General features: G+C 34.1%; 1 protein-coding gene across 2 annotated transcripts in view; it reads left to right on the top strand.

The window, feature by feature from the left end:
* The window catches only part of PIBF1 (progesterone immunomodulatory binding factor 1), a 106,387-nt gene that overhangs the window by 64,576 nt on the left and 16,865 nt on the right, over positions 1 to 24,946 (top strand). For both annotated transcript variants that reach the window (XM_071431085.1, XM_071431084.1), the window contains exons 12-16: positions 2,152 to 2,302; positions 6,309 to 6,399; positions 9,661 to 9,763; positions 11,657 to 11,787; positions 20,712 to 20,796. In XM_071431085.1, the coding sequence (XP_071287186.1) occupies positions 2,152 to 2,302; positions 6,309 to 6,399; positions 9,661 to 9,763; positions 11,657 to 11,787; positions 20,712 to 20,796 (561 nt within the window). The remainder of the gene's footprint in view (positions 1 to 2,151; positions 2,303 to 6,308; positions 6,400 to 9,660; positions 9,764 to 11,656; positions 11,788 to 20,711; positions 20,797 to 24,946) is intronic.

Raw genomic sequence — 24,946 nt, 5'->3', positions numbered from 1 at the left:
GCTGCAAGCTCCATGCTGTGGCAGCTGGAGCACCTCCTCCCCTCCTCATGTCACCTCAGTGTCAGCAACGTGGCGCTCTCTCACTTTTTTCCCCTCACTCCTCACTGCCATGCACCATTTTTGTGCTTTATTAAATACAGTTTCCTTGAGGTGCAGCACCTTTGGCTGAAGGACACAGCCTGGGCACCTGCAGCCAATGCACCTGTTTATGTGGGCTTTAACCACTTGGGCCTCTTCATCTCTACAAGCTTAGAATTTATCATCTTTAAAACACACTGTTCACTTATTTTAATCTTGGAAATGTGAGTATGCCAAGAGAACAATTACTTTAAAACCACATTTCTTCACCTGTCCAAATTTAGTCCCAAAAAAATATCACAGAGTCCTAGTTATGAGATTAAATGAGATTGGTAGTGTATGTTTCAAACAAATGTCAGGATACAAACTGGAAAGGACAGAAGAAAATTATTTGTATGGCAGCCTTTGTTTTTTGGGGAAAGGATGCCAATCTTCAGATCCCCACATTTCTAGTGCTAAACCTGGCTAAGTTGTTTATGAAAAGGAACTACAGAGTGGCAACAGAATTAGAGAGTTTCAGATAGACTGTAATTTCTTGTTTTGTCCGTATCGGGACATTCAGATCCTGGCTGATGGGGTTAGTTGTGGTCACAAGCATTGGGAGTGCCAGTTTTGCTAAACTTAGAGGTTGCTAAATAAATTTTTAATTGCACAGACATGTCTAAACTTAGAGAATGTAGTTCAATTTGAGTTATATTTTCATTTTCTTTGTGGGAATTTTTTGATCTGACAATAACTCAAATATTTGGCATTCAATTCTACTGACGCTTTTGGCACTTGTTTTTCTCTTTAGAGAGACACTTTTAAATTCTTTCATTTAGAAATATGCACTTAAGTGCTCTTTCATTAAGAAATATTCTTGCAGAATTTAAATATTTGATGTCTGAAGCTTTTATTTTTTGTTCCTTTTGACTGAATTCTTGGGTTTTTTAAATTTTCTCTCTTATATATAGCATTAATGTACTAAGGTTTTTTCCTTACCATTACAGGACATTAGTCTTTATCAATAGTGTAGGCACTGGTATCTTGTGGCTCAACTACAGCTTTCTGGACTAACTCTTGCTTTTATTTAGGGCATAGAGTAGTTTCTCTTGCTAACCTAGGAAACAGATGGTTTTTATGTTGCCCATTTTTAACATATACATTTATTTCTTCTGTGACACTGGACTGAACTTTTCATATTCAAGTGGCTTGTGTCTCTAAGCATTGTGAATTCTTTTGTGGTTTCGACAGTGACTCTGGTATTACTGCTCTGCACACTGTGCATATATTTCTGTACCTGCAAATCTATATTCACTTGTCATTCTGAATGTTTGTGATTTTTACTTGGAAGTTAGTATGAAATTTCACAGCAGTACCACTTGGTTATTACTTTACCTGTTTTGGTGGGATTTTTTCTGCAAAGTATGTAGATTGCTACTTTACATATCAAGGACTTTCTTATTCCAGTTTGGTGTGTTTATTTGGTCCATGTTTTTTCCTATTATCAAGCACTTTATCAAACTTAAATTATTATACAGGCCTTCATAGCTTTTCATTTTGAATATGAGAGTCTTTTGTTTAAGCTTAGTGGATTAAGTATTTACATAAGTCTTGAATGTTGATAGCATATTACCTTTTATTAATAAGTAAGTAATAAGACTGGTATGGCTTTAATGGCAAATTTTTGAATTTGTATTCTGCAAAGGAATCTTCATAAATTGATGACTGAAATCAGAATCCAATTAAAGCAACAAAAATTATTGCCTTTATGCTATTTTGACTGCTGTGTGTAATTTTTTTTAGATGTTACCTGTCTTTTCCTAAGTTTCCTTTAAAATTCTTTTAGCTTTTTCAGACAGCTTCTTAGAATTAATAAGGCCTCAGCAGATAGGCCTGAGATCTGAGAGTTTAATCTTTGCAAGATAATATTATTGAAATAATAACTGCTTTTTAAATTACTTAAATCTTTGCTGTTCAAAACTTACATCAAATATTTACTATCATACCAGGACACATTTTACATGTATTTTGCCTCTTTCAAAAATCACTGTAATGCTGAATCCCTGATCTTTCCATTATTCATTCTCACAGGTGCTTACAAAGGAGTTTTACAGTCTTCAGTCTTCTAGTGAAACCCGCATTATTGAACTTCAAACACAGAACTCTGAGTTTCAAGCGAGACTAGATACTTACGAAAAACTTGAAAAAGAGCTTGACGAGATAATACTGCAGACAGCAGAAAGTAAGTTCTGTTACAAGTTGTTTTATCTGTAGGTGTTTCTGGCATTACAATATCATTTTTCTCATGACTTGGAAAGAATTACAGTGCCTGTCATTCTTCTTTGTTATGCCTGACAAGTAAAAGGCAGTAATTATTTTGATAGAAAATATTAATGGCAGGTTTCTAAGTGTACCTGTAAATATGTATCAAACATCCATATGTTTAAGTTTGTGCTTATTGAAAATCAGCTCAATATTCAGTCATTTCTCTTTTCCTTATTCTAATTATCCATTATAGTTAGATACATTCTTTAGCATTTGTCCATTATTTTAGTATATTTTAAATGTCAGAGAGCCCTCTTTGTTGACAGGCAAATACAGGTTTTATATTTCATTACAGTGATTAATGTGAATTTTTTAACTAATTGGAAGGAGGAAAAAACTTCTTCCTTCTGTTGAATTAATAACAATTAGACATTAAGTAGTTGCTTGTGGCAGCTCAGTCTGTTCCAAGTACTAAACCATGGATTAAATTCTTACCTGATTACTCTTGAAAATTTTTGTCTCTCATTTGCAAAAATTAAAATTTTCCCAAACACAGCAAAATTTGTGTAAAATCTCTTTTTGGTTCTTAGCCTAAATCAATCCACAAAGCAATTAATTTCTAATTTGAAACTCTGACTCTAATCTTGAAATCTTTTAGCCAGTGTGTAGACAGAGTAGGATATTCTAAAATTTCAGACTAATTCAGCTGTCATCTTCTCCTTTTCTCCTTCTTCCTCCTTCAAAAAATAGTCACAATTTATAAAGTATAGAAGATTATTGCATAAGCTTTATATATAAACAGTAGTGTCTGGTAAAGTGTGCATTATCAAGATGTAGTAATGTTAGTGACCAGACTGCCCATGCTTTATTCATTTTATGCACTGCAGCCTGTACTTAGAATGGCCTGAGTACCCAAAAGTTCCAGTCTGACCATAAGCATGTTTGCTGTATACACGCTTCTGTTTTAGTCAGTAATACATTTTTTGAAGTGTGTGTGTGTATATATATATATATATACCTGCCTAAGGAGTATTTATGTATTAACACAGAATTTTTGGACCTTACCTTCATTTTCTTCAAGGAGAAAGTAGAGTTCAGAACACTGGTTTTTGTTTACATTGGTTTACGTTTTCTGACACATCTTGGGACAGCAGTTAAGTTTTTTGCCAGATCATTCTTAACTTCTTCTTAAATATCTATTTTAATTACAATTTACATTCTATGCTGCAGAATGCTAAAGAAAGGAAAGTTTCCAAATGAACTGTTATTTTAAAATATAGTGACTTTATTTTCTGATTTCCTTGGAGAAAAAAAGGAGTCATAGCTTAATATTATTTCAATATACTTTCTCTTTAATACTGAACTTGCTATTTCAGTGTATTTGATATAGAAAGTTAAGACTAATACTAGTTAAGTCTAGTATATTAGGGAAAACAGAAGAAAAAAAGTAATTTTTTTAATAAACACTTTGAAGGAGAAGATAGATATACTTCCTCCTGTGTCTCAAATTATGCCCTGATAGTCATCAATAGGTAAAGGTAGAAAAATAACTGAAAGGAAGTATAACTATTTTTCAAATCAATTATTTTATGGAAATACTTCAGTCCATCTTTCTTGGAACATAATTTAGACTGAAGTATTGTGTGGAAGACAATTAGAGTTTTCTACAGATTTTAGTGATAATAAGGATTATTCTTCATTCCTGTGGTCACCTCTTTATATTTAAATAGCATATAATGCTTTTTACTTCATCCTGAGTCATGAAGCCTCTGCTGTTTTACACTATTTGGGGATGTCAGTGAGGGTTGGGTTCTCTGGACTTTTTAATGAACTGTGTATTTATTTACACATGTGAGATGGCTTTTGTCATATAATATATTATATATATATATATATATATTATATATATATATTATATATATATTTATGCACTTTTTTTTCCCTTTGGAAAATATGCATGTGGAAGAGATCACTGAATTTTTACTGTTACTCCCTGATCATTATGCCTCACTTTATTAATATTGAAATGACATGAAACAGCTTATTCAGGAAGCTATCAACAATTTATATAGCCACTTCTTACAGTGCCTAAGAGGTTTCCACATGAATAGCAGTAGTAAATTTCCTTGGCATTTGTCTATTCTTCCTTTCCAGGGTACAATCTTCATGCTAGGGTGTTTTTGTTGTAGACTAGTTGTTTGCTTTTTCTTGTTTCCATTGCTTAGTATCTTTCTAAGAAAAAGACTGAACCCATCTGTATCCTCACAATGGCACATCCTTGCTGAGTAGCATAAGAAACTGTCATTAAGAAGTGTCCCCTAGCTTATAAAATGTAAATTTACACCACAAAGTCAAGTGAAGAGTCTGGAATGTTGTAAGAGAAGAGAAGCACACACTGATACAGAATATTATTTTGATACCTACTACATTTCCAATTTCTTTTGTGTTTGTCTTCCTGATGTGACATTTACCGGGCACTAGAGACAGATCTGAATTTACAGGACAGGATCTTACTGATGTTTTCCTGAGACATTTGACACTGAGTATGTAACCAAAAAGAAGGGTATTAACAAAGGCAGGATAAATTATTCTTTATGTTTTTCTGAACCAGAGGTGTTTACAGCACCTAAGAAATCTCTGTCATATTTAAGACAGCTCTGAAGTGCTGGTGTCTTTGTAGTGCCACATTAGTAAACATTTTCTGTCATACTTACTGAAATTTCTATATTGTTTTTAATGTACTAGATATGTGACTTACCACAGGTGCTCTTCTAGAGGCTTTTCTCTTCCTAAATGTGTTTTAAGAATCCTTGTTTAAAATAGCATTACAAGGGTATTAGACAAGCGAGAAAAGAAGTTACAGCATTTTGCAAGTTGTTGAGAAATGGAGGTATTTCTGATTTTGAGGCACTTGAGCATTAAGAAAGATGAGTCAGATAGGACTCACATAATTTCCTACATTTGTTTCTCCTGTGCCCAACTATTTGATTCATCAAAGCTTTTGTGTGGTGCCTGGGCTGGTGTTTATTGTTCTCCCTCCTTCTCTCACACCCCTGCCGCTCCCATTTTTCTCATTGTCCCCCTTTACACCTCCTCTCTGTCCCACTCTCTCTGCTTCTTTCTATTTCACACATACACTTACTCTTTTTCTTTTTCTTTTTTTCTTTCCCTGGCCCACTTCATCTTACAGGAGAGCGGAAACCTGAATTCCAGAACTTGAAATATGAACATAGACATTTTAATCTTGCTGCTATTGGGATTTCCTTTCAAAGCAATTATAATCTGTTTAAAACCCTTAGAAATGTGTTTTCAGAAATCAATCACCAATGGAAGCAGAGATTTTTTTTAATATTTCTATTTTGCATGTACTTAAGAATCTCTCTTTTGCCCTTCTCTGAAGAAATGGATGGCATTTGTTTTCATCAAGTGTGCTGAAATTTCTGATCACCACAGCCTTTCAAAAACCATAGGGAGCAGCTTCGCTGTGACATCAGCTTCCTTTGCAACATCAGATGTGTCCCTTCTGGTCCCATGGACTTTGTTATGTCCTGTCACCTTAAACACTTCAAATTTTGTCTTCCTCTACCTTCTCATGTATGCACTGAAAAATAATTATTTAGGTTAAAAACTTAAGCAACCTAACTTTCTACTGCTGAAGTAAACTTATGCAAGTAGTATGTATTTTGTGACCATACCAACAGTATGAATATTCAAGATAACTGAACTATTTTCCTTTATTTTTGTATTCCATAAGTCTTACGTTAATCACAAAAATGAGAAGTGTTGTAAGTAATTAAAGTGTGGCACTGAATTTGATGTTAATGGTGAAAAAAACTGTTCCACTCAAGCCCAGAAGGTTACACCAACTGAAAATTTAGTTTCTAGAAAAATGTTTTTGCATGTTGAGTTGTAAACAGAATTGCTTAGAAGTTTGTAAGTTCTGGCACTGTTCTTGAACAGCACCTTTCTGCATTTTTTTGCAGTGGAAGATGAAGTTGAAGCTGAAAGGGTTCTCTTCTCATATGGATATGGTGCTAATGTTCCTACAACAGCCAAAAGACGACTAAAGCAAAGGTAAAAAAAGAGTACTTCATGAATTCACTTGTTCGAGATAAACTAAATGAAGATTACGTGCATTATGTTTTTTATTAGAATCCAGCCAGTTTGATTAACATGAAGAGGTTTTTTAATGGCTTAAGTTTACAGGAATAGATTGAGGACTAGGACCTGTTAATGTAGTTGATACATATGAATGAGCATATTTTTGTAGGTCATTTTAAAATCCCTTCTTATTGACTTTTAGAAAGATTATTATAATTGTATAAAATTAAGCAGCTGTAAAAACAGATTAGTTACATTGTTTACATTTATATAATAGCATATGCATTATTAATACCCTAAAATCATTGTATTTAATAGTAAGAAAAACATATCTGTCAGGATATTAAGAAGGACAGTGGTTCAGAGCATAACTATTTTATCTTCACTAATACAGGATCGTATTCCACTTGCATTTTTTTTTAGTTTACTCTGATTTGGTCAATTTGAAAATTTGATCAATAGACTAAAATGATGCATAGGTGAAAAACATGCCTCTTGATCATAGTCATTTTGAACTAATAAATTTATATTATGCATTGTCTTTAAGAAATAATAGTGACATTTGAATGGCTCATTGTGAGCTTGTGTGTAGTGGCTGTGACTCACTTCTCCCACACAACTAACAACGGGGTAAAAGGAAATGACCTCAGGCTTGCCAGGGGGGTTCAGGTTGGACAAGTTCTTCACAGAAGTGGTTGTCAAGTATTGGAATAGGCTGCCCAGGAAGGTGGTGGAGTCACCATCCCTGGAAGGTGAAGAGTGTGCAAAAAACTTCATGACCCTGTTGCACATCTGGTTTAGAAAACTGTTGAGAGCTCTATAGCACCATTTCCTAAAGCTTCAGTTTATTCCTCTTTTGTCAATAGTTTGGGCACTTCTCTGAGTTTCCACTTTGATCCTTCTTTTTCCTCACTTTATTAGATTCAGTTTAGATTATTTACACATATGACAACTCTGTTGAATTTCCTTTGAATGCTGAATCTGATGATCAGGCCAGGATTTCAGATATGCTTGGAAGACACTTTCTGAGCTTAGAAGCAGCTCTATTGGAATGACTCATATACTCCACTTTTGTTCCAAAAGGCATTGACTAATAAACTGACTTAATCCTTCATAATAGTGTTGGAGACTTCATAGGATTTCTTTATCTTTTAGAATTAAAAAGATATAAAAAGCCATAAAAGACTGTGTATGGTTTACCTGTTGTTTTGATTCAAGGAAAACTGCCAGGCCGATAATGTGTGTGATGCCTTTAGCTGCCAAAGTTTTTAAAAGCAAAGACTCTGACACCATTCTCTATTTAGCACCATTAAAGAAACACAGATAAATTTTCTGCTCTCTAGGATTGCTTAAGGAAAGACAATCTTTTACAAATGGGAATAATCTTCTTTCTGGAGTCCACTACCTGCTCTTTAATCCCAGACATATGGGATCCTAAATGAAAAGCTCCTTCAAGTTCACATCATGCACTTCAGTCTCTCAAAGTTTGTACAAAATGGACCTTTTCAGGCAGTGTGGGATCTATACTTCTTTGGCCACTTGCCAGAAACAGCTCCTTCATTACTTCAAACATAAGCATTGTACATCCTTAGTACTAAACTGAGCCTGCCTGGGAGCGCTCTGAAGCATCAAGACCAAATGGCCTGTAGAAACCTGTTGCCATAAAACAGTTCTCAGTGTAGGATAAACTACATGTGAACAACATATTGGCAGTAATTTGCTTGCCCATGCTGACTTCTCAGCTATGTCTAGGAACTGCTTGGGAAGTGTTAATGAAAGAATACAAATCACTATCAGGATGACTTTGGTGGTTTGCTAACAAGGAATTACCACATTTTTGAGCACTGCATAATTTTCTAGTATAGTTGGAATCAAATGTTTCCAGCATAAGATGCCTTTGCACATCAGTCCCTTTGTCTCTTTGTTTTCAATTCAAACTAGTTAAAAAACATACTGAAAAGTATGCCTGAAAGGTGTACTTGTGTTATCCTTAAATATTTGCAAATTCAGGTGAAGTTCACTGAGTAGTTGAAGCCTGGAAAATTACAATGGGCTGCATTCCTAAATTTGCCATGGGAAGGTATCCAAGTTTTCACTTACACTCTAATAGCTACTAGTCAAAGAAGTGGTTCCTTTCTCTTTTGTACTAGATGAGATTAGTGCATGAAAGAGTATGTTTATAACACAGATAAAGATTATTAAGACTTCTGCCAAATCCAGAAGTCTATTCCATTTTACTGAGGAAGAGATGGATGTTATGACTGGTCAAATTTTCAGATAAACTTCGTACACTCATCTAGATTTATGCACACTTAAGCCTGAGCTTCAAGTCAGTCAATCTGCTTTAGACCACTCTACCCTCATAGATTCTGTATCATAGTCAGGAAATGGTTGTGGTGTTACTCAAGAACCACCTGGATGCAGTCCTGCACAACGGGCTCTGGAGGTTGGACTGGATGACCACTGTGGTCCCTTCCAACCTTGCCCATTCTGTGATTCATAAGAGTTTGGAGGACTAGGTTAGATGTCTGCTAGTAGGCTCTGCAGTGCATATTGAATCTTCCCTTTCCTGCCCATGGACCTGTGCTCTTGAGTAGATTCAAAACTCTTTGATTCTGGACATAAAGCTTGCAAGAGGTTGAGGATTTAATTTTTTAACTAGGTTGTTTAAGTAGGTCAATAATCCTTTGTCTTCAAAGTTAATCTGTGACTCCACATAAGAGTTTATTTAAAACAAAATTGGCAATAATATTAAATTATTTAGCATATTAAATGTCAGACAAAACAATTTTGCCTCTCCTTTGAAAGTGATAAAATACTACATTTTAAGTGTTTTGCTGCAAAACATATATTAATGAGCATCTTTAAACCATTATTTAAGTTAGAATTAAAATGAGTTTGTAAAATTGCTAAAAAGTAAATAATCATAATTAGATGAAGGATTTTGACAGTATTTCTACAGTTGTGTAATATTGGACAAATTGTAATTACTATGCATAAAATATTACAATAGCATAACTTTGGGAATGTTATTTTAGTGCTGTTACATTTTGTAATATTTTCACTGTTCTTCTGACTTTGACTATGCAGCATGTTTAACTATATAGTTTATATATGTTAATATTTAAGCATTGGTGAAAAATTAAGGCAATCAAATCCTGAAGTATAAATGTTAGAATTTCTTTTGCCTATCTTGGAAAAAATTCAAGTTGAGCTTGCTTTTTACTGGCACAGTGTTCACTTGGCAAGAAGATTGCTGCAGCTAGAAAAGCAAAACTCGTTGCTTGTGAAAGATCTGGAACATCAGAAGGAACAAGTAATACAGATTTCACAAGAGGTAAATCATTATTACACAAAAATTCAAATATGTAGAAACATTGCGGAACAGCAGTTCATAAAATGAAATCTTTTCTAAATAGTGTTTTTTATCTATTTGATGTTAAAAAAATGGCTTCATAATTAACCAAAACTCCATGATAGAAGTTTTCAAAGAAGTTTATATTCTGTTTTGCAACTAATATTGAAAGGAGAATTACTTTACAGGCTAAACAAGAATGTCAGCCAGACAGACAACGTTTTGATTTCTGAACAGAAGAACAGCCAGCCAAGCTAGTTTGTTCTGTTTGATACTTAATTGTTCAATGAATGCATCACTACTTCTTACACAGCTCTTCTGTTAAATCACTTTTGAAGATATGTAACAAACTTCAGCTTGAAAGGTCCCAGAATTAGGGCAAACTAATTTTTTAAAAAATCTTTAAATCATCTTTTAATGTTTCTCATAGGAACGAAAGGACAACTAGGTTTTCTATTAGATGATGCCACCATATGTAATTTGTAGGCTTACTATTTCAGGAATAGTAACAGCTTAACAGTTTGATTTTTAAAGCTACAGTATTTACAAATTAGAATTACTACACCCAAGTACTTCACAGAGTGAAAATACTGAAATTTCTGCATATTTTTAAATTACTTGAATTTTATAAATTGTATGTATATATATATGTTTATATAGATTATTTCAGTGAAAGATACATGAACAGTGAAGTTTGGGGATTTTTTAACCAATACTTTAATTTGTTATGTATTCTTATTCTTATTGTTATGTTCTTACATAACAAATTAAAGTATTGGTTAAAAAATCCCCAAACTTCACTGTTCATGTATCTTTCACTGAAATAATCTATATAAACATATATATACACATACAATTTATTTTTAGGTATATCATGGTAATTTCTATTTGACTAAAACATATTCTTTCAGGTTCTTACTTGGAAGAAAGGAAATTGGTGAATCCATTGTTATCCTTGGTATTCCTCCATATCACTATTCTTTGTCTTAAATTGTTCTGTGTTTCACTTCAATACATTTCTTTACCCACAGTAGTTTTTTACTTGCTTCACTGATGAAAGATTCAGTATCACTGACCTTAGTTCAAATTCCTGCAGCTTTCCACAGGAGCATCTTCAGCTCATTTTTATCCTGTCATTACATTTTTGATCTTTTACCATATAATTGTATAGATTAAATCATAATACAATCCAGTACAAAGTTAAACATTGTTTTTTTGTGTAAAGTTCTAAAACTTCTCTTTGCTGTCTTTACATGATTTTTACTCCCAGCTATTGTTTTTCTAGATTTTTTTTTTTTAGAACAAACCAGGGATCCTGTAGACTACAGCATGCTTAAGTAGCCCATTATTTTTCTTTCCACTGACAGTTTGTTCAGTCACCTAGATGAAGTCTAGAACATGAATAAAAAGCTGATGCAAAAGTGATTTTTTCAGCTTTTGGTTTGAGCTTGGCTCAAATACTGCTACTTAAGTGCAGTATTTATTGTACAACCTCTTCAGCTTTTTAAAGGAGGGAAGAAAAGACCACAGTAAGTCAATAAGACCATAAACAGAGGCATTGACTCTACTTTTTTTTAATCAATGGAAGCTGTTACATTAAAACCCTTGAAAATGCAGATTAGGGGAGGGTAGAGGGTAGTATCATTATTGCAGTGAAAATAGCACACAATTAGAACAGAAGAGTGTGAAGATAGTGTACTAGTAATCAATTTGAAGGAGGTGTGTTTCCTTATTTGTATATGTAATAAAAGGTTAGGAGTTTATATTAATATGCAATTGGTAAAAAACAATAATATCCAATAATAATTCAGTAATAATCAAGTAATTGTGCTTAATAAGTTAAAAATTTATCGTAGTTATACCTTTTTTTTGCAGCTTGACAGAGCAAATTCTTTGTTGAACCAAGCACAACAGCCATACAAATACCTCATTGAAACTGTGCAACAGAGAGATTCTCAAATAAGTCTACAGAAAGAACATATTACACAACTTGAAAAAGATTTCAGGTAATTAAAATCACTGATTCTTGTTTTACTTTCTCTTAAACTGAAGGTAAAAGCACTTATATTTTTAACATTAGAAAAAAATTGTGCTATTTCCACAAAGTTGAGATTTTAACACTCCATCACTGACCAGCTCTAGTCCTCGTGCTGGAATTGTAGCACTTGTTATTTGCCTCACAATGTCAGAAAAGGGTACTTCAGTTTTGGAAAAGTAGCTGTGACAGTTTTAAAGTGAGTTTGGAGTTGAGAAGAGCTCTCATGAAGTAGAGGAGAGTTCAGAAAACTAAAAGGAAAGAATGACACACCAGTTGTACAACAGTAAAAATCAAGAAAAAAGTTGGAGAAAAATTATAATAGAGTAGTCCACCAGTAAAGGGTATTTCAGCCAAAATTAGAGCATATGCTCTCATGGATACTCTGATTTGCTGCTGTATCCATATGTCAGAGCTCTCTAACCACTGAGCAACTTCCCTAACATCTGATTCCCAGGTAAGCTGTTACAAAATAGCATTCCTTTCAAGGAAGTTGATAGCTGAGTCCCACTGCTCTACAGAAGAATTAGAATTTTAAATATTAGGTGTTTATGTGGTGTCTTGGTTTAGGAAAAGCAAACAGTAACTATTAGGAGACATTAATGTGATTCTGTTATGAAGCAATTACATGAAAAATACAGGATTTTCCACTAATCTACTGAAGCAATTAAAATAAAACAGGATTCACCCTAGCTAATACTTAATCTTACATACTATCATACATATGTATTTATTCAGAGTGTTTTGATGGTTTAGGATGGTATTTGTTATCCCTTGAGGATAACAAAAAATGCTAAAAAATGCCTAAAAATGCTGATTATCCAAGCAAATCTATATATGAATCAATAAGTTTATAAATAACCTGAAATATTAATTCATAGTTCCTGACAACATATTTTTCACTGAGCTTAATTTTGATTCAATAAGAATAGACCTTTTTTTAATTCCAGAATCAAGTGTTTTTAATATTTTCGTAGACTTGTTACATTATAAGAAGCACCTCAAAGATAAATTATATTTTTCCAGAAAATGAAAAATTCCAGTGGTCTCGATATACAGTGTATTACTTTCCATTTGTGAAAAGTATCATAAAATTGGTCACAAATTTTTAGATTATGGCAATAATAATGGAATGGTTTTGTTATTCACAAAGTAGTTTAAAAGTCTCTCAGAAGGAAGATAGAAGGGGAATACATAGGTGAGGTCATTTCTAAAAGTATATGTTTCATGCTTTAAAATCTAAAAGAACTTAAATGTGTTGTTAACATTGATTTTCTTAAATGGCTCATTGCCAATAATCTGTATGCTTAGATATTCTTCTTAAATTTACCCTACAAACTAAGGTACCTAAATTAAAGACTTAGGTCAAATTTCCTTAATAGTTCATGGAGGAAGTGACATCTCCAAAAAGTAATTCAGATTTTGGGTGGAGTGAGTTTTTTCTTAGAGATGCCTATTACTCTCCATTAACTGTAAAGGAAATTTTTTTTCATTTTAAAGGGACTCAGGTTAAGAAAGAAAATGGATCTGCCCTAGAGTGTGAGCATTCATGGTAAACATACCAGCAGTACTCCACTGTGGGGAGCTGGGGTGTGTTCAGCATTAGTCTATGCTTCTGCAAATGAAAGTGTGACCTGACAAAAAAAATATTATAGCAAAAAAAAAAATAACACATATTTTGCCCATCAGTTATTTTGGTGATTTTTTTTTCTGGTAGTTTCCAGTATTCCTTGTAAACTGAAAATAGCTTTTACTCCACTATCACAAGTTTACCCAATTTCATAGGCCAGAGAAATTCTTGGGAGCAGCCTAATGTTTTAGGGCTTTTGGTGCATATTAGTGGTGTAGTCCTTAATTTGGCTATTCATAACTCTGTATTTAAAACAAAGATCCTACATTGTTACCTGGTATTCCCTGGCATACATGAGAATCATAATCTGGGATGAAATTGATAATGTTGGTCCTTTGCTTTCTGATAAGTGAGAGGAAGGTTAGAGGTAGGGATTTCTAGAGAGCCATTACATTCAAGAAATTTCTTGTCATGAGGATAACCTTTTGGAATCTGCTGATGACAGTTTAAAATTAAAATATCCCTTAGGTGATTTCAGATTACTCTCAGCTATTCCAGAACTGAATCAGAATGGGATTTAAGTAAATTAATGATAATCCTACCAAATATATGCCAAGTGAAGCTCTGCTGGATCAAAAGATTTAGCCCACTATTCCTATCCCTCTTAGTTTATTAAACAGCATTTTGTTGGTTTGTGCATGGAATATTTTTGAGAGGATAAGTTCAGAGAATTAATGCTCCTCAAGGAGAGCCCTAAATTCTGCAGATAATGTTGGTGCTATTAGAAAAGTATTAGTGCAAACACTAAACATGGTTTATGAAGCCTGGTCTCTCTGTATCTCAGAGCTGAAGGAAAATTTTAATATTTGTAAAACCATTTCAAAATGAAATTATTCTTTCAACCATTACCTATGATTAATAGTTAATAATACTGTAATTCTGCAGCAACCTCTAATCTGAGGTTTAATTTGTGCTACAGGTACACAGGTACATTATTTTTTAAAATTTTAAGTACAATAATGCTTTCTTTTTTTTTCTAAACAGCAATTTCACAAGAACCAGCTAAAGGAAAAATAGTGCTTGAATTCTTGCTTTCAGACAGACCTTCAAAAACACTAGGGACTTTCTGGGTGCATAATGTTTTTAATCTCATATTTGAGTACCAGGTTGGAGACAAATTAATGTTGTGTTGATAATGCCTGCACCCTGAGAATCAAGACCTAATTTATCCTTACAGCTGCTCTGTGCTTGATCATAATTGTCCTTCCTTCTTATTTAGTGTGCAGATTCAGTGGTGGAGGGGTGTTCTTTCATGTTGTGTTTTTATCTCATCTGCTCATCAAAAGAGAACATTCTGTAAATCATGGATTCCCCAAGCAGAACAGACACATCTGTGTTATCAGTGCCAGTGTTCTCTATCACTTCCCACTTAACTTGAGTGTGGAGGGATCAGCAAGGACTTATTTGCAAGTGAATTTACTTTTTTAGTCTTAATCCATAATTGCCTCCTATACGCAGTGATCATGGCCAATAGTCCTTTTAGAACATACTCCTGGGGTGATTAGGTTCCAGCAGATTTCCCAGGATGATGAGTCAGTACTTTATTGCAACCTATAAATGTTTTGCAACCTGCAGCACTTTGTACTTCCATGTCTATTGAGAAGTTTGTTGGTTGTACTGGATGTGGGTTTGATTCTGTGATGAAACAGAATGTTGTTCAACAGCAGATGTTGTTGAATCAGCACAAGAGGAAGACAAGCACAAGGAAGGCTATCTATGACAGAAATCTCATTTTGGATGTTCTTGGGCCATATCTTTATCAATTTTTCACAAAATGACCTAAATTCACTTATATAATGGTCCCTTAACAGGCAACAGATGTTTTCAGTATTCTCCACACTCATAATTCCAATAAAGTGTCATTTTTTACAGCAGTTATTTCTGCAAGAGGAATGGGAAAGATGGGAAAAGGCAGATCATTTTGATATAGTATTTTTGACAAGTCCTGCAGACCCATCTAAGTCTCTTTCCAGCATGGTCTTCAAAGCTCACTTCAACTAGAGCAGCTTACCTGCCTTCATCCCTAATTGTCACACCTGTAGAGCTAAGGCTGTCTTTCAGATCCTTCATATCAAAATATCTTCCTCACTTGAAAGGACTGTTCAAGTGGTGCTCAAGGTTCCCTGTGTCAGTAGCTGTCAGACTGAATCACAAAATGGTTTGGATTGGAAGGAACCTTTAAAGATCATCTAGTTCTACCTTCTTGCCATGGGTAAGGATGTCTTCCCCTAGATCAGGTTGCTCAAAGCACCATTCAACTTCTCACTGGAAGGAAACAACCAGAATACTTATCAGACAGAATTACAGTAGTATATCCAGCAGACCTGGGATACTTTGATGGTTTGCTGACAAGTGTGTTCTGGACATATAGATCTTAAGCTGTACCTTCCTAAGAGCTGCAAGAGCTGTTGTGGTTGGGGTAAATGCTCAACTGAGCTGCTGCCATTACTGGGATTTGCATGAACAACTTAGGGACCCACTGCCAGGTTATTAAAGGTGTGTGATACCACTGCTGAGGTTCAGGAGTGAAGGCACAAGCATATTACCACTCAAGGAGAAGGAGAGGTTGTTTAGGATAATGAGGCTCTGTCAGGTGTTGCCCACATACGGTGTTCACTCCCACTCTCATTCCTGTCCATTTAGGATTCTCCCAGGCAGGCCATGGGCTGTGCTGGCACTTGGCCTCAAACAGAACTTGGCTCTGGGAGCAGAGCACTTCATGTCCTTCTGAACTGAGCCATGCACCTGCAGATATATTTCGGATACAAAACCTTGGGCTTGAGTGACAGGGCATCTGCAGGATGCATTTATAGGTGGTCTGCATATCTCAAAATACTCTGTTAAGTAACTTCTTATTTATATTAGACCACATAGCACTCTCATTAATAAAAGTAAATAGTGATGCTTAATAAGAGCAGTGCTGTGTGTGAGGATGACTCCTTGCTGCTATAAAGAAATGTCTCTAGCATACAGTTCTTTAACCAGAAATGAAAACATCACATTTAGCACTCCTTTTGAAAAGAAATGCTTGTAACTATGTCATGCTGTGGGAAAACAAATCTCTGAGTTTCATTCTTATGTATGTAGTGAAGTAATTGTAGTTTTAGTACATAATTTTCTGCTAAAAACATCTAGGTTTATAAATAACTGGAGATGTTAAAAGGACTTCATTCATAAAGAGAGGGTATTTATTTTAAATGCAGTTACTCAAATTTCTCAGTACCAATGGCTGGTTTTAAAAGAGGTTCACTTACGCAAAAGCAATACTCAAAAGCCTTAACTGTGTGGAAAATCCAGAAGCCGTGTAAGGATTTTGCTCACTAAGAAGCTTTGTACTGAAATGTTCCTTACCTAAACATTTTGGGTTCTCTAATTGCCATCCAAACATAAAGCTCGACATAGAGTGTTAGATGAGTTTTTCCCATCAAAGAATGGGCAATGAGCTTTTTATGAGAACATTACCATTCTGTGAAATATGCACCATCTATTCCAATAATACTGCAGCTTACCAGAGAAATGCTCCAAGCAAAATTTGTAGAAATATGTCCTTTTTTTATACATTTTCTGACCTGTAATACAACTTTTAAAAAGTTGTTTGAGTTGGTTGGTTTTTTTTACAGTTTGAAAAATTAATTTTAATTTGGACACTTCATGGATAGGTTTTTAAGCCTCCTGAAACATTTCAATTAAAATCATTAAGCAATACTCTCCTAAATCTGTTTAAAAATCTGAGCTGTGATTATTTAGCTGCACAATGAGAGATCATTGTGCTGAATTGTCATGCATTCTCTCTTGTAAGGAACTTTTGTTTGGAAAACGTCTTATACCTCCTTTTCTAACTATGTGACTTAAGAACAGCATTTGACCTAAAGTAATAATTAGCTGCTTTGAGCTATTCATCTGTAATTTGCAGACAAGGGATAGCTTCACTACATGGCTATATTATATATTCAGTTATATGTACAAAACCTTTACATATACTATTTGCATTTCATTTTTTTCAATGGCAATACTATATCTGAATATAAAATGAAAAAAAATCAATATTGGACTATTCAACTTCATGCTGTAAGGGCAAATTAACAGAAAGGCACAATCTATTTCTTACAGCATCTGGAGTACACAGTTCACTGAAAAAGAAACATACTTTTTTTTTCCAATCTGAGTAGAAGTAATAAAAAATCCACTACTATATAAAACCCATGTTTATTTTGTGTGTCCAGCATAAACATATTATTCAGAATATCTAATTATAGAACCCTCCGAACAGGATAATAAATAATATATTTATGCTTTAGCATTAAAAATGGTTTAGTTGCCCAAATTGAAAAGAGTTTATAAGGCTGAAACTGGGAAATGTTAGTATCTATTCTCCAGAAAAATCATGTTGCCTAAAAATGTCTTACATACGATATCCAGGCTACCATGGCTTTAGATTCTGAGTGAAGCAAGACAAAACAAGCCAGTGGTTTTTATGAGCAATGTGTATGCATATGACAAGTGTATTTTATGGTGAGCCTGCATCCCTGGTACCTGGATTCATACCTGGCTAGGCTTTAAAAGCATGATGGAATGAAACTAGATGTCCTCCCAGACAATTTGGTTTCTTCTGGAAAGTACACAGGAAAAGCAGGATTTGCAATGCTTTTCAGTTAGTTCTCTAACCTGGACTTTTCAGGCCATCGTTCTATGATATCTCACAACAGGCACCTTCTCCGCATTGAGGATGAGGCCATCAGTGACCAGCACTGTGGAGCACATCATGGTCCCATCTTTTGAGATGGAAGTTACAACCCTTGAGCTCTAGTGTTAGAAGCTGGTTTGCCTAGACTCATAGATGGTGGCTTCAGAATCATAGCAAGACACTTGAGGCACTCCATCACCAAATGGAGCAGCTCATCCTTGCCTTCAGCTGTAGGTCTCCACTGTACATGGCAAATCAAGTTATTTTGGTGATCCATGTGAAAGAAAACCTTTAAAAAGACACCAGTGTCCATCCAGATCAGTGAAGGACCTTCTTATGTGATGACAAAGTGTCTAGTACCAACAGAAAGAGTAGGTTACCAGGATGTGGCAAGGGAAGGATGATCCTTCAACAGTTCTCACTTAGGTCAGCTAAAACAAATTATAAAGCTGCTGTCTGATTTGTAACACTGCCAATTAAACTTGTACTAGGTTAAACTACTCTTCACTGGGAGTGTAAGGTATGTTAAACCTAGAATCTCTTTGCTGCTATCCAAGATGTTGGTTCAGAGCTTTCTAAACCAGAAACTGAAATGGTCAGTCTTCTTCCCAAGATGCAACTTTTGAAGGTATTTCTGTTTAACCTTGTCATATGTTATCATTCTGTCTGTTAAGTATTTTCCCACTCTGTTTAATGTGTATATGCCTCTTGCAGTATTCTTTCATGAGGACATGAATTATTCCCTTCTATCTGCAATGATGAAAAAGCACAAGTATTGCAAAACTACAAAATTCAAAGTCTGCATATGCTTTGGTAATTCTATATCAATGTGTATGACAGAAAACACATGAAGTGCTACTGAATGATATAGTAGTCTATGTCCTATATTTTACTATAAACAAAGAAAATTAGAACTGCTCTACATTGATCACTTATGTCATATTATTTCAGAAGGTATAAGCAGTATAAGTAGAATAGGTTCTATTCTGTAAATGAAACTGAACCTCAAACATGAACTTCTGGTTCAGTCTGAACACCAATGATTATGCTTATTCAGTACACTAAAGTCTTAGAGAAACTTGTATTATTGCTTCTCTAATAAGTTTTTGAGCTTCTAGAAGGATTAGTTTATGTTCTTAGGAAATACAAAAATCCAAGAAAAAGTGATATGAAAGTAACAACACATGAACCCAAGAAAAAGAAGGTATAGCAATTTCATCGTGATTAAAAATGTGACAGAAAATAAAACTTTTGAAAATATTTCTTTTTCTTTTAAATAGTTGAAACAACTGAGCAATTTGGCAAAAGGATACATTTTTTTTTCTGAGAATTAATGAATGTCTAGAAGGAATTGACAGTCATAATTTACAATACAGAGCTTGTAAGGAACTGCCAGAAAATCTCTGGGGCAAAGGATGATGTTGCTTATTTGAAATGAGCGGATGATACACAGCCAATTAAAGATTGATTTATTTTGTTGATCATTTCTGGATCAAATATTGGAGATATTAAATAATTGGTGTTTGCAACATATGTAATTGCTCCATTTATAAAATTTTAATATATTTGCTTTTGAACTCCTGACCTGTTTGCAGTATTACATATTTGCATTCCATATGCAGAATTGCATTTTTCATAGTTCTTGATTTATGTTACAGTTTATATTGTACAACGTATTTTGTTAAGTCATGTTAATGGCATATATAACATGTCTTCCAAGAAAATCTCTGTGGCTGTTTTAACAAAATAGATTATATACTGGTATTATGCATGCATTAGTCTAAAATTTAATGTTAGAAACTGATTCTGGGGCTAAATAGGAAAATACATTTAATTATTATAGAACTGCTGCCTGGAATCACAATGTGTATGCTAAACATTTCAAATGTTCATGTGCTATAACTGTGAAGACAAAGAATGATTAAAGTTAAACATTACATTCTGCTATAAAGGTATGCCTTCATGCTAAATCAGTTTTCATACTTGCTTCATAGGACAAGCTTGATCTCATACATTATCCTGGAATAAAAATATTAAAAATAACAAAAATACCTTTACAATTTTTGCAGAAACTACACAGCTAAAGGGAGAAGAGCTGTATGGTTTTCTTCCTTGTATTTGCTATTTTCAGAATTCTAAATTCAGTAGTATAAAGAGTTCATACGGTGTGCTACTGCTAGTGACTAATACAACAAAGAAATCCACATTTTGATACAGAAGTGTAGGTATGAGGAGACTTACTTTGCTTATAAAATAATCTCATTTTGCCTAGAAGAAACCAAGACATGATAATAGAAGATTCTAATCATTTCAATTACCCTTCAGAGGGAAAAAAAGGCATTTTATGAACGCTTTGAATAGTGTTTCCGTTTGACTAAAATAAGAAGTTGTGCGTACATTTGAGCATATTTATAAAAATTTCAGTGCTTGAATATAGAGAAGGATCATTTGATACAATTACTTGAGCAGATTTTTATTGTTGCCAGTATTTAGCTTTAGAAAATGCATGTTTCAGCCAGAACACAAGATTAAAAGAGATTATCTGTTGCTATTACTGCATTTCCTATCCTCTTTTTACCAGTCTTTTAAATAAAGAAAAGACAGCTTTGCTGCGTGTCAAGAATCAAATGGCAGCAGATTTGGAGAGACTTCTAAATGACCGTGAGGTAATCTTCCTTTTTTAGCATTACTACTGTAAGTGCACTTTTTTGCTACTGGGTCTTAAACCATGGAGAAAAAATTGGTTTCCTTGGATTTGATTTGTTGGGGTTTTCTTATCTGTCGTTATCAGCAGCACAGGTGACCATGTGTGTTGGCTACTGGGGAGGGTCTCAGTTGTACTCTCAGTTGTTAAATTCTCTCTGATGATTTATTGTGTCTGTTCTTTCATTTTTTTTGCCTTGAACAGTGTATGGTGATTGCAAGCATTTAACAAGAATCTAGATAAACACAGTGAAATTGATACACACATATTCTGCAAGGTCTGCTTTTGCCACAGTATACCTCAGGGATCTCTCTGTGCTCCTCAGTCCTTGCAGCCAAGCATTGGACCAGAGCACTGTTCAATTCATTTCCCATACACTCTTTTGAATCCCTTTTCAACTCCAAAATAGGGGTTAGGGAGAGAAAACAAAACCATAGTTACACAGGTTTCCAAGAAGAGTCAAGGTACTTTTTTGTATACTTACCTGAGTTTGATCTGAGCAAGAATCAGGGTGCTACTGGACTGGATTATACTCTCAGATCTAAAAGTCTGCAAAACTGTGCCCTTTAGGGAACCCTAAAGGCTCTTGTCAAGATTTTTATCTGAACAATCTTAAGAGATTAATATATGGCATAGGAGAGAAAATCTGCAGATTAAATGTCTGAAACGAAGGATGAAAATAAATGAAGTTTACTGCAGGGATCTGAGATTGTGAATAATACCACGGAATTTTCTGAAGCTAAAGAGTACTGAAGATATAAAACCAAAAGCTGACCTAAGCAACTATTAAATCTTCTCCCAGAGGTGCTGAATAATTTGGCAAGGATTTGCAGAAAAAAATACAACATTAACAAATCAGGAATGAGGAAAAACAGTGTAAATTATAGATACAGAGTGATGGGACCTCGCTACCCACTTACCTGTTCAGAAACTTGTTGTAGAGGCATATCAATAGTTCTCTGACAACATCTTTCTTTTCTCTTACTGGTAAGAGAAAAGATGAAGAGATTCCTTTCAAAGAAGCTACAACTCCCCTAAGTTATCCTGTCAGAGTTTGGATTATCACTCATTTTAAAATATTATTTTCATGGAAAGCTGACTATCCAACTCCTGAAGTTTCATTCCACCTCCAAAATTGTTTTACTTCATCTCCTTTTCGTACTATTCGTCACATTCCCTTCTTAGATCACTAAACCAAAATCCATATCATTAAGTGGTCCAAACTAGTTTGTCTCTCCCAAGCACTTAAAAAACTCCTTTTTGTTAGAACCAAAACAAAAGAGTTTCACTAGCAGCTGAGTCCAACTGAACCTCAACTTAAATTAAAACTACTAATTCTGTTTGCTGAGTTCCAAACCAAACTAATCTATGATTTAAACATTTCTAAATAGTTTATAAACCTTACCAAACATATTCATGCTTTATCATATCCTTACATTAATGATATGAAAAATACTCTGAGGAAACATGATGTAATTGTATAAACATGTAGTGTTTTTTTCCAATATTATAGGCCCTTGGCCTAATTTCAAATTAATTTCTTTCAAAATTTCCTGTTCCTACTCTTTCTTTCCCAACCAGGGGTGCTGCCAACTAGTTATGCTCACAAAGCAATCACACTTGAGTGCCTAGTTTTAGTAGTGTCATATCAATGAGCATGGATTGCAGCTGATTAAAAGCAGTAGAAAGTGATAAAAGAAAAATTTTGCCATGTTTTCTAAGAAAACTATAACATTTCTAACTTAAAGCTATGCAACATTTTTACATCCAAACTACATTAGCCCCTCTAAGTACCCTCATAAATATTCCTGATATGCAGCAGTTTGCTTCTTTGTGTCATTTCACCATTCCAAATTTTAAACTCTGTCAAACAATCAAGGAAGGCTGGCAGAGGAAGGCTTGATTGGAAAAGAAAAGCAAATCTTTGAGTCTGAAACAGACTTCTTTGATGTTTCTCATACCCTGAATGTTAAGAAATTGATCAAATTTTTCCAAAATTAGTACTGTTTTCTGAAATTTCTTTTTACATCTGTTAAAAATAGGACATATTAGTCAAACAGTGATAATGTTTTTTAAAGATACCTCTGCAGAAAGGATATGAATAAAAAATATGAAAAAGAAACATTAGAAGTTGCATGTTTGAGGGAAGAAAACTATGAAATGCCAGTACAATCCACAAAAAAAGTCTTCTGAGAAACAAAATATTAGCTAAAATTGTTTCAGGAAAATGTTTGAAAAGAACAGGTAGCTTTTGTGTTTATATGTAACTTAAACTTTTGTCAATTCTGTTTATTCCTAATGCAGCCTTTTGTTTTTTACTTCTAATGCAAACTTCTTCCAGTAGTTTTACACTTCATGAATTTCTCTAAAAAGCAGTTATCTCATGTATTGAAATCTTTGTACAGGATAGTGAATTAGTCTTTGAATATACTTCTTTGCCATCTTAATAAAAGATTTAAATTTGCAGTAACATCACAATTTTCCAGTAATTATCTTTGCTGACAGAAATAAAGAATACAAATTTTCTCGCATCAGGTTAGTAAAGGGTTAACTGCATTTAAACAGATTGCAATTTTAAATAAAACTGACAGGCAACCTGTAAATACAGATCCATACACTTTGAAAAAAAAAAGATGAATTATGGGTTTATGTGTTTGGTACGTGCTATCATGTAACAGGGTTACTATCAGCCTTGTTCAGTCATTGCACATACTAAACTGTCATGTCTTGTTAGGAATTACCTTGTTGCTCTCATGTTTGCAAGTAGAAACATTAGAATTCTTGAATAGATAAACCTAAGATATTCATAGTTAAGATAAAATGAAGTTTAGGTATATTAAAAGTAACTGCTAAAAGTAGAAGCAAAATGCCAAAACAATGTTCATGCTGTCTTCCAGCAACGTGTTTCAATAGGTGCACAGCTTTGACTTCAGGTATTCCAGCCTGTGTGGTCTCAGACTGTATTAACTCTTTTTAATGGAATGTTATACTTTCAAGGGTTGGAAGGTTGTTTAATTTTTATCTCTTTGTGATATCAGCTACATTCATAATGCTGCTTTGGAGACTATTATAGCATTTTATACACTTTTTAAATAAAGAACTTCCATTCATGAATAATCTTCTCTTTTCACAGATTTTAATTTTAGAAGAAGAAAGTTGAAAGTTATACTTTGAATCTTGGAAGAATTTCTGTAGGATTCTTACATGAGCTCTTTTATTACAGGAAAAAATTACACTAAATGTTAATGTCATAAAATAGTTCATTATTTCAAATTATATAGACATCTAATTTGATGACGAATCTTATATTTTGCTGTGGGACATCAAAGTGAAAAATAGTTATTTGATTATGTAAAGCCTTAAAAGCTTCTGTACAGCAATGAAGGAGACAAAAGGAAGGTTGGGGTTTTATTCAGACTCTGTTCTTGGCCTAAATTCTGAATTGTTTCTTGGTCCGCTTCTTCCTTTTCTGTCTGAATTAATTAGTAAATTAATGTGGAAAACAGTTTAATCTAGTTTTTTTATTTAGATCACTGAGAATCAGCTGGTAAGATAAAATTTCTTGCATTCTTCATGTTGTTAAATGCAAACTTCCCTATTAGAGGGAGTTCAATGGCATTATCATGAATGAGCAATATCTAGGATGATGTTTAGATCATGTTGGAGATTCATAATAAAGCCTTCCCAGTGCCCCTTGTCTTCTCTGAGCTTTCAGAAGGGTCTGGGGTGCATGTATTCTGATGCCATTTGTACACCCCTTAGTGCAAGACAGCAAATTAATGCAGCCAGATTTTTCAGTTGATTTTAAAATATGTTCTATGTTTTGTTAAGGTATTATTATTTAATTGTTTTTCTAGATCCATCAGAAAACATAAAACATTGGAGGAACAATGTGGTCTCCCATTAATAATCTTCCAGTAAATAGTGTGGGATTTTTTTTTAAAGGGATATTTCAGATCTCCAGTTTAATTTTTTTTGGCATTATTATTTGTAGAGTCTGTTCTCATTTTAATCAGCTGAACTTCACACCGTTGACACTCTTAACTCGAATAACTGAACCACACCAACACCAACTTGTGGTTTTAATTCTTCCCACTAACTAATGAACTGCA

The sequence above is a fragment of the Agelaius tricolor genome, unplaced genomic scaffold (genome assembly GCF_023055355.1).
Source record: "Agelaius tricolor isolate 1412-34295 unplaced genomic scaffold, bAgeTri1.0.p SCAF_7, whole genome shotgun sequence".
NCBI lineage: Eukaryota > Metazoa > Chordata > Aves > Passeriformes > Icteridae > Agelaius > Agelaius tricolor.
Note: the sequence above shows the minus strand (reverse complement) of the source record. Positions and strands in the feature narration are given on the sequence as shown.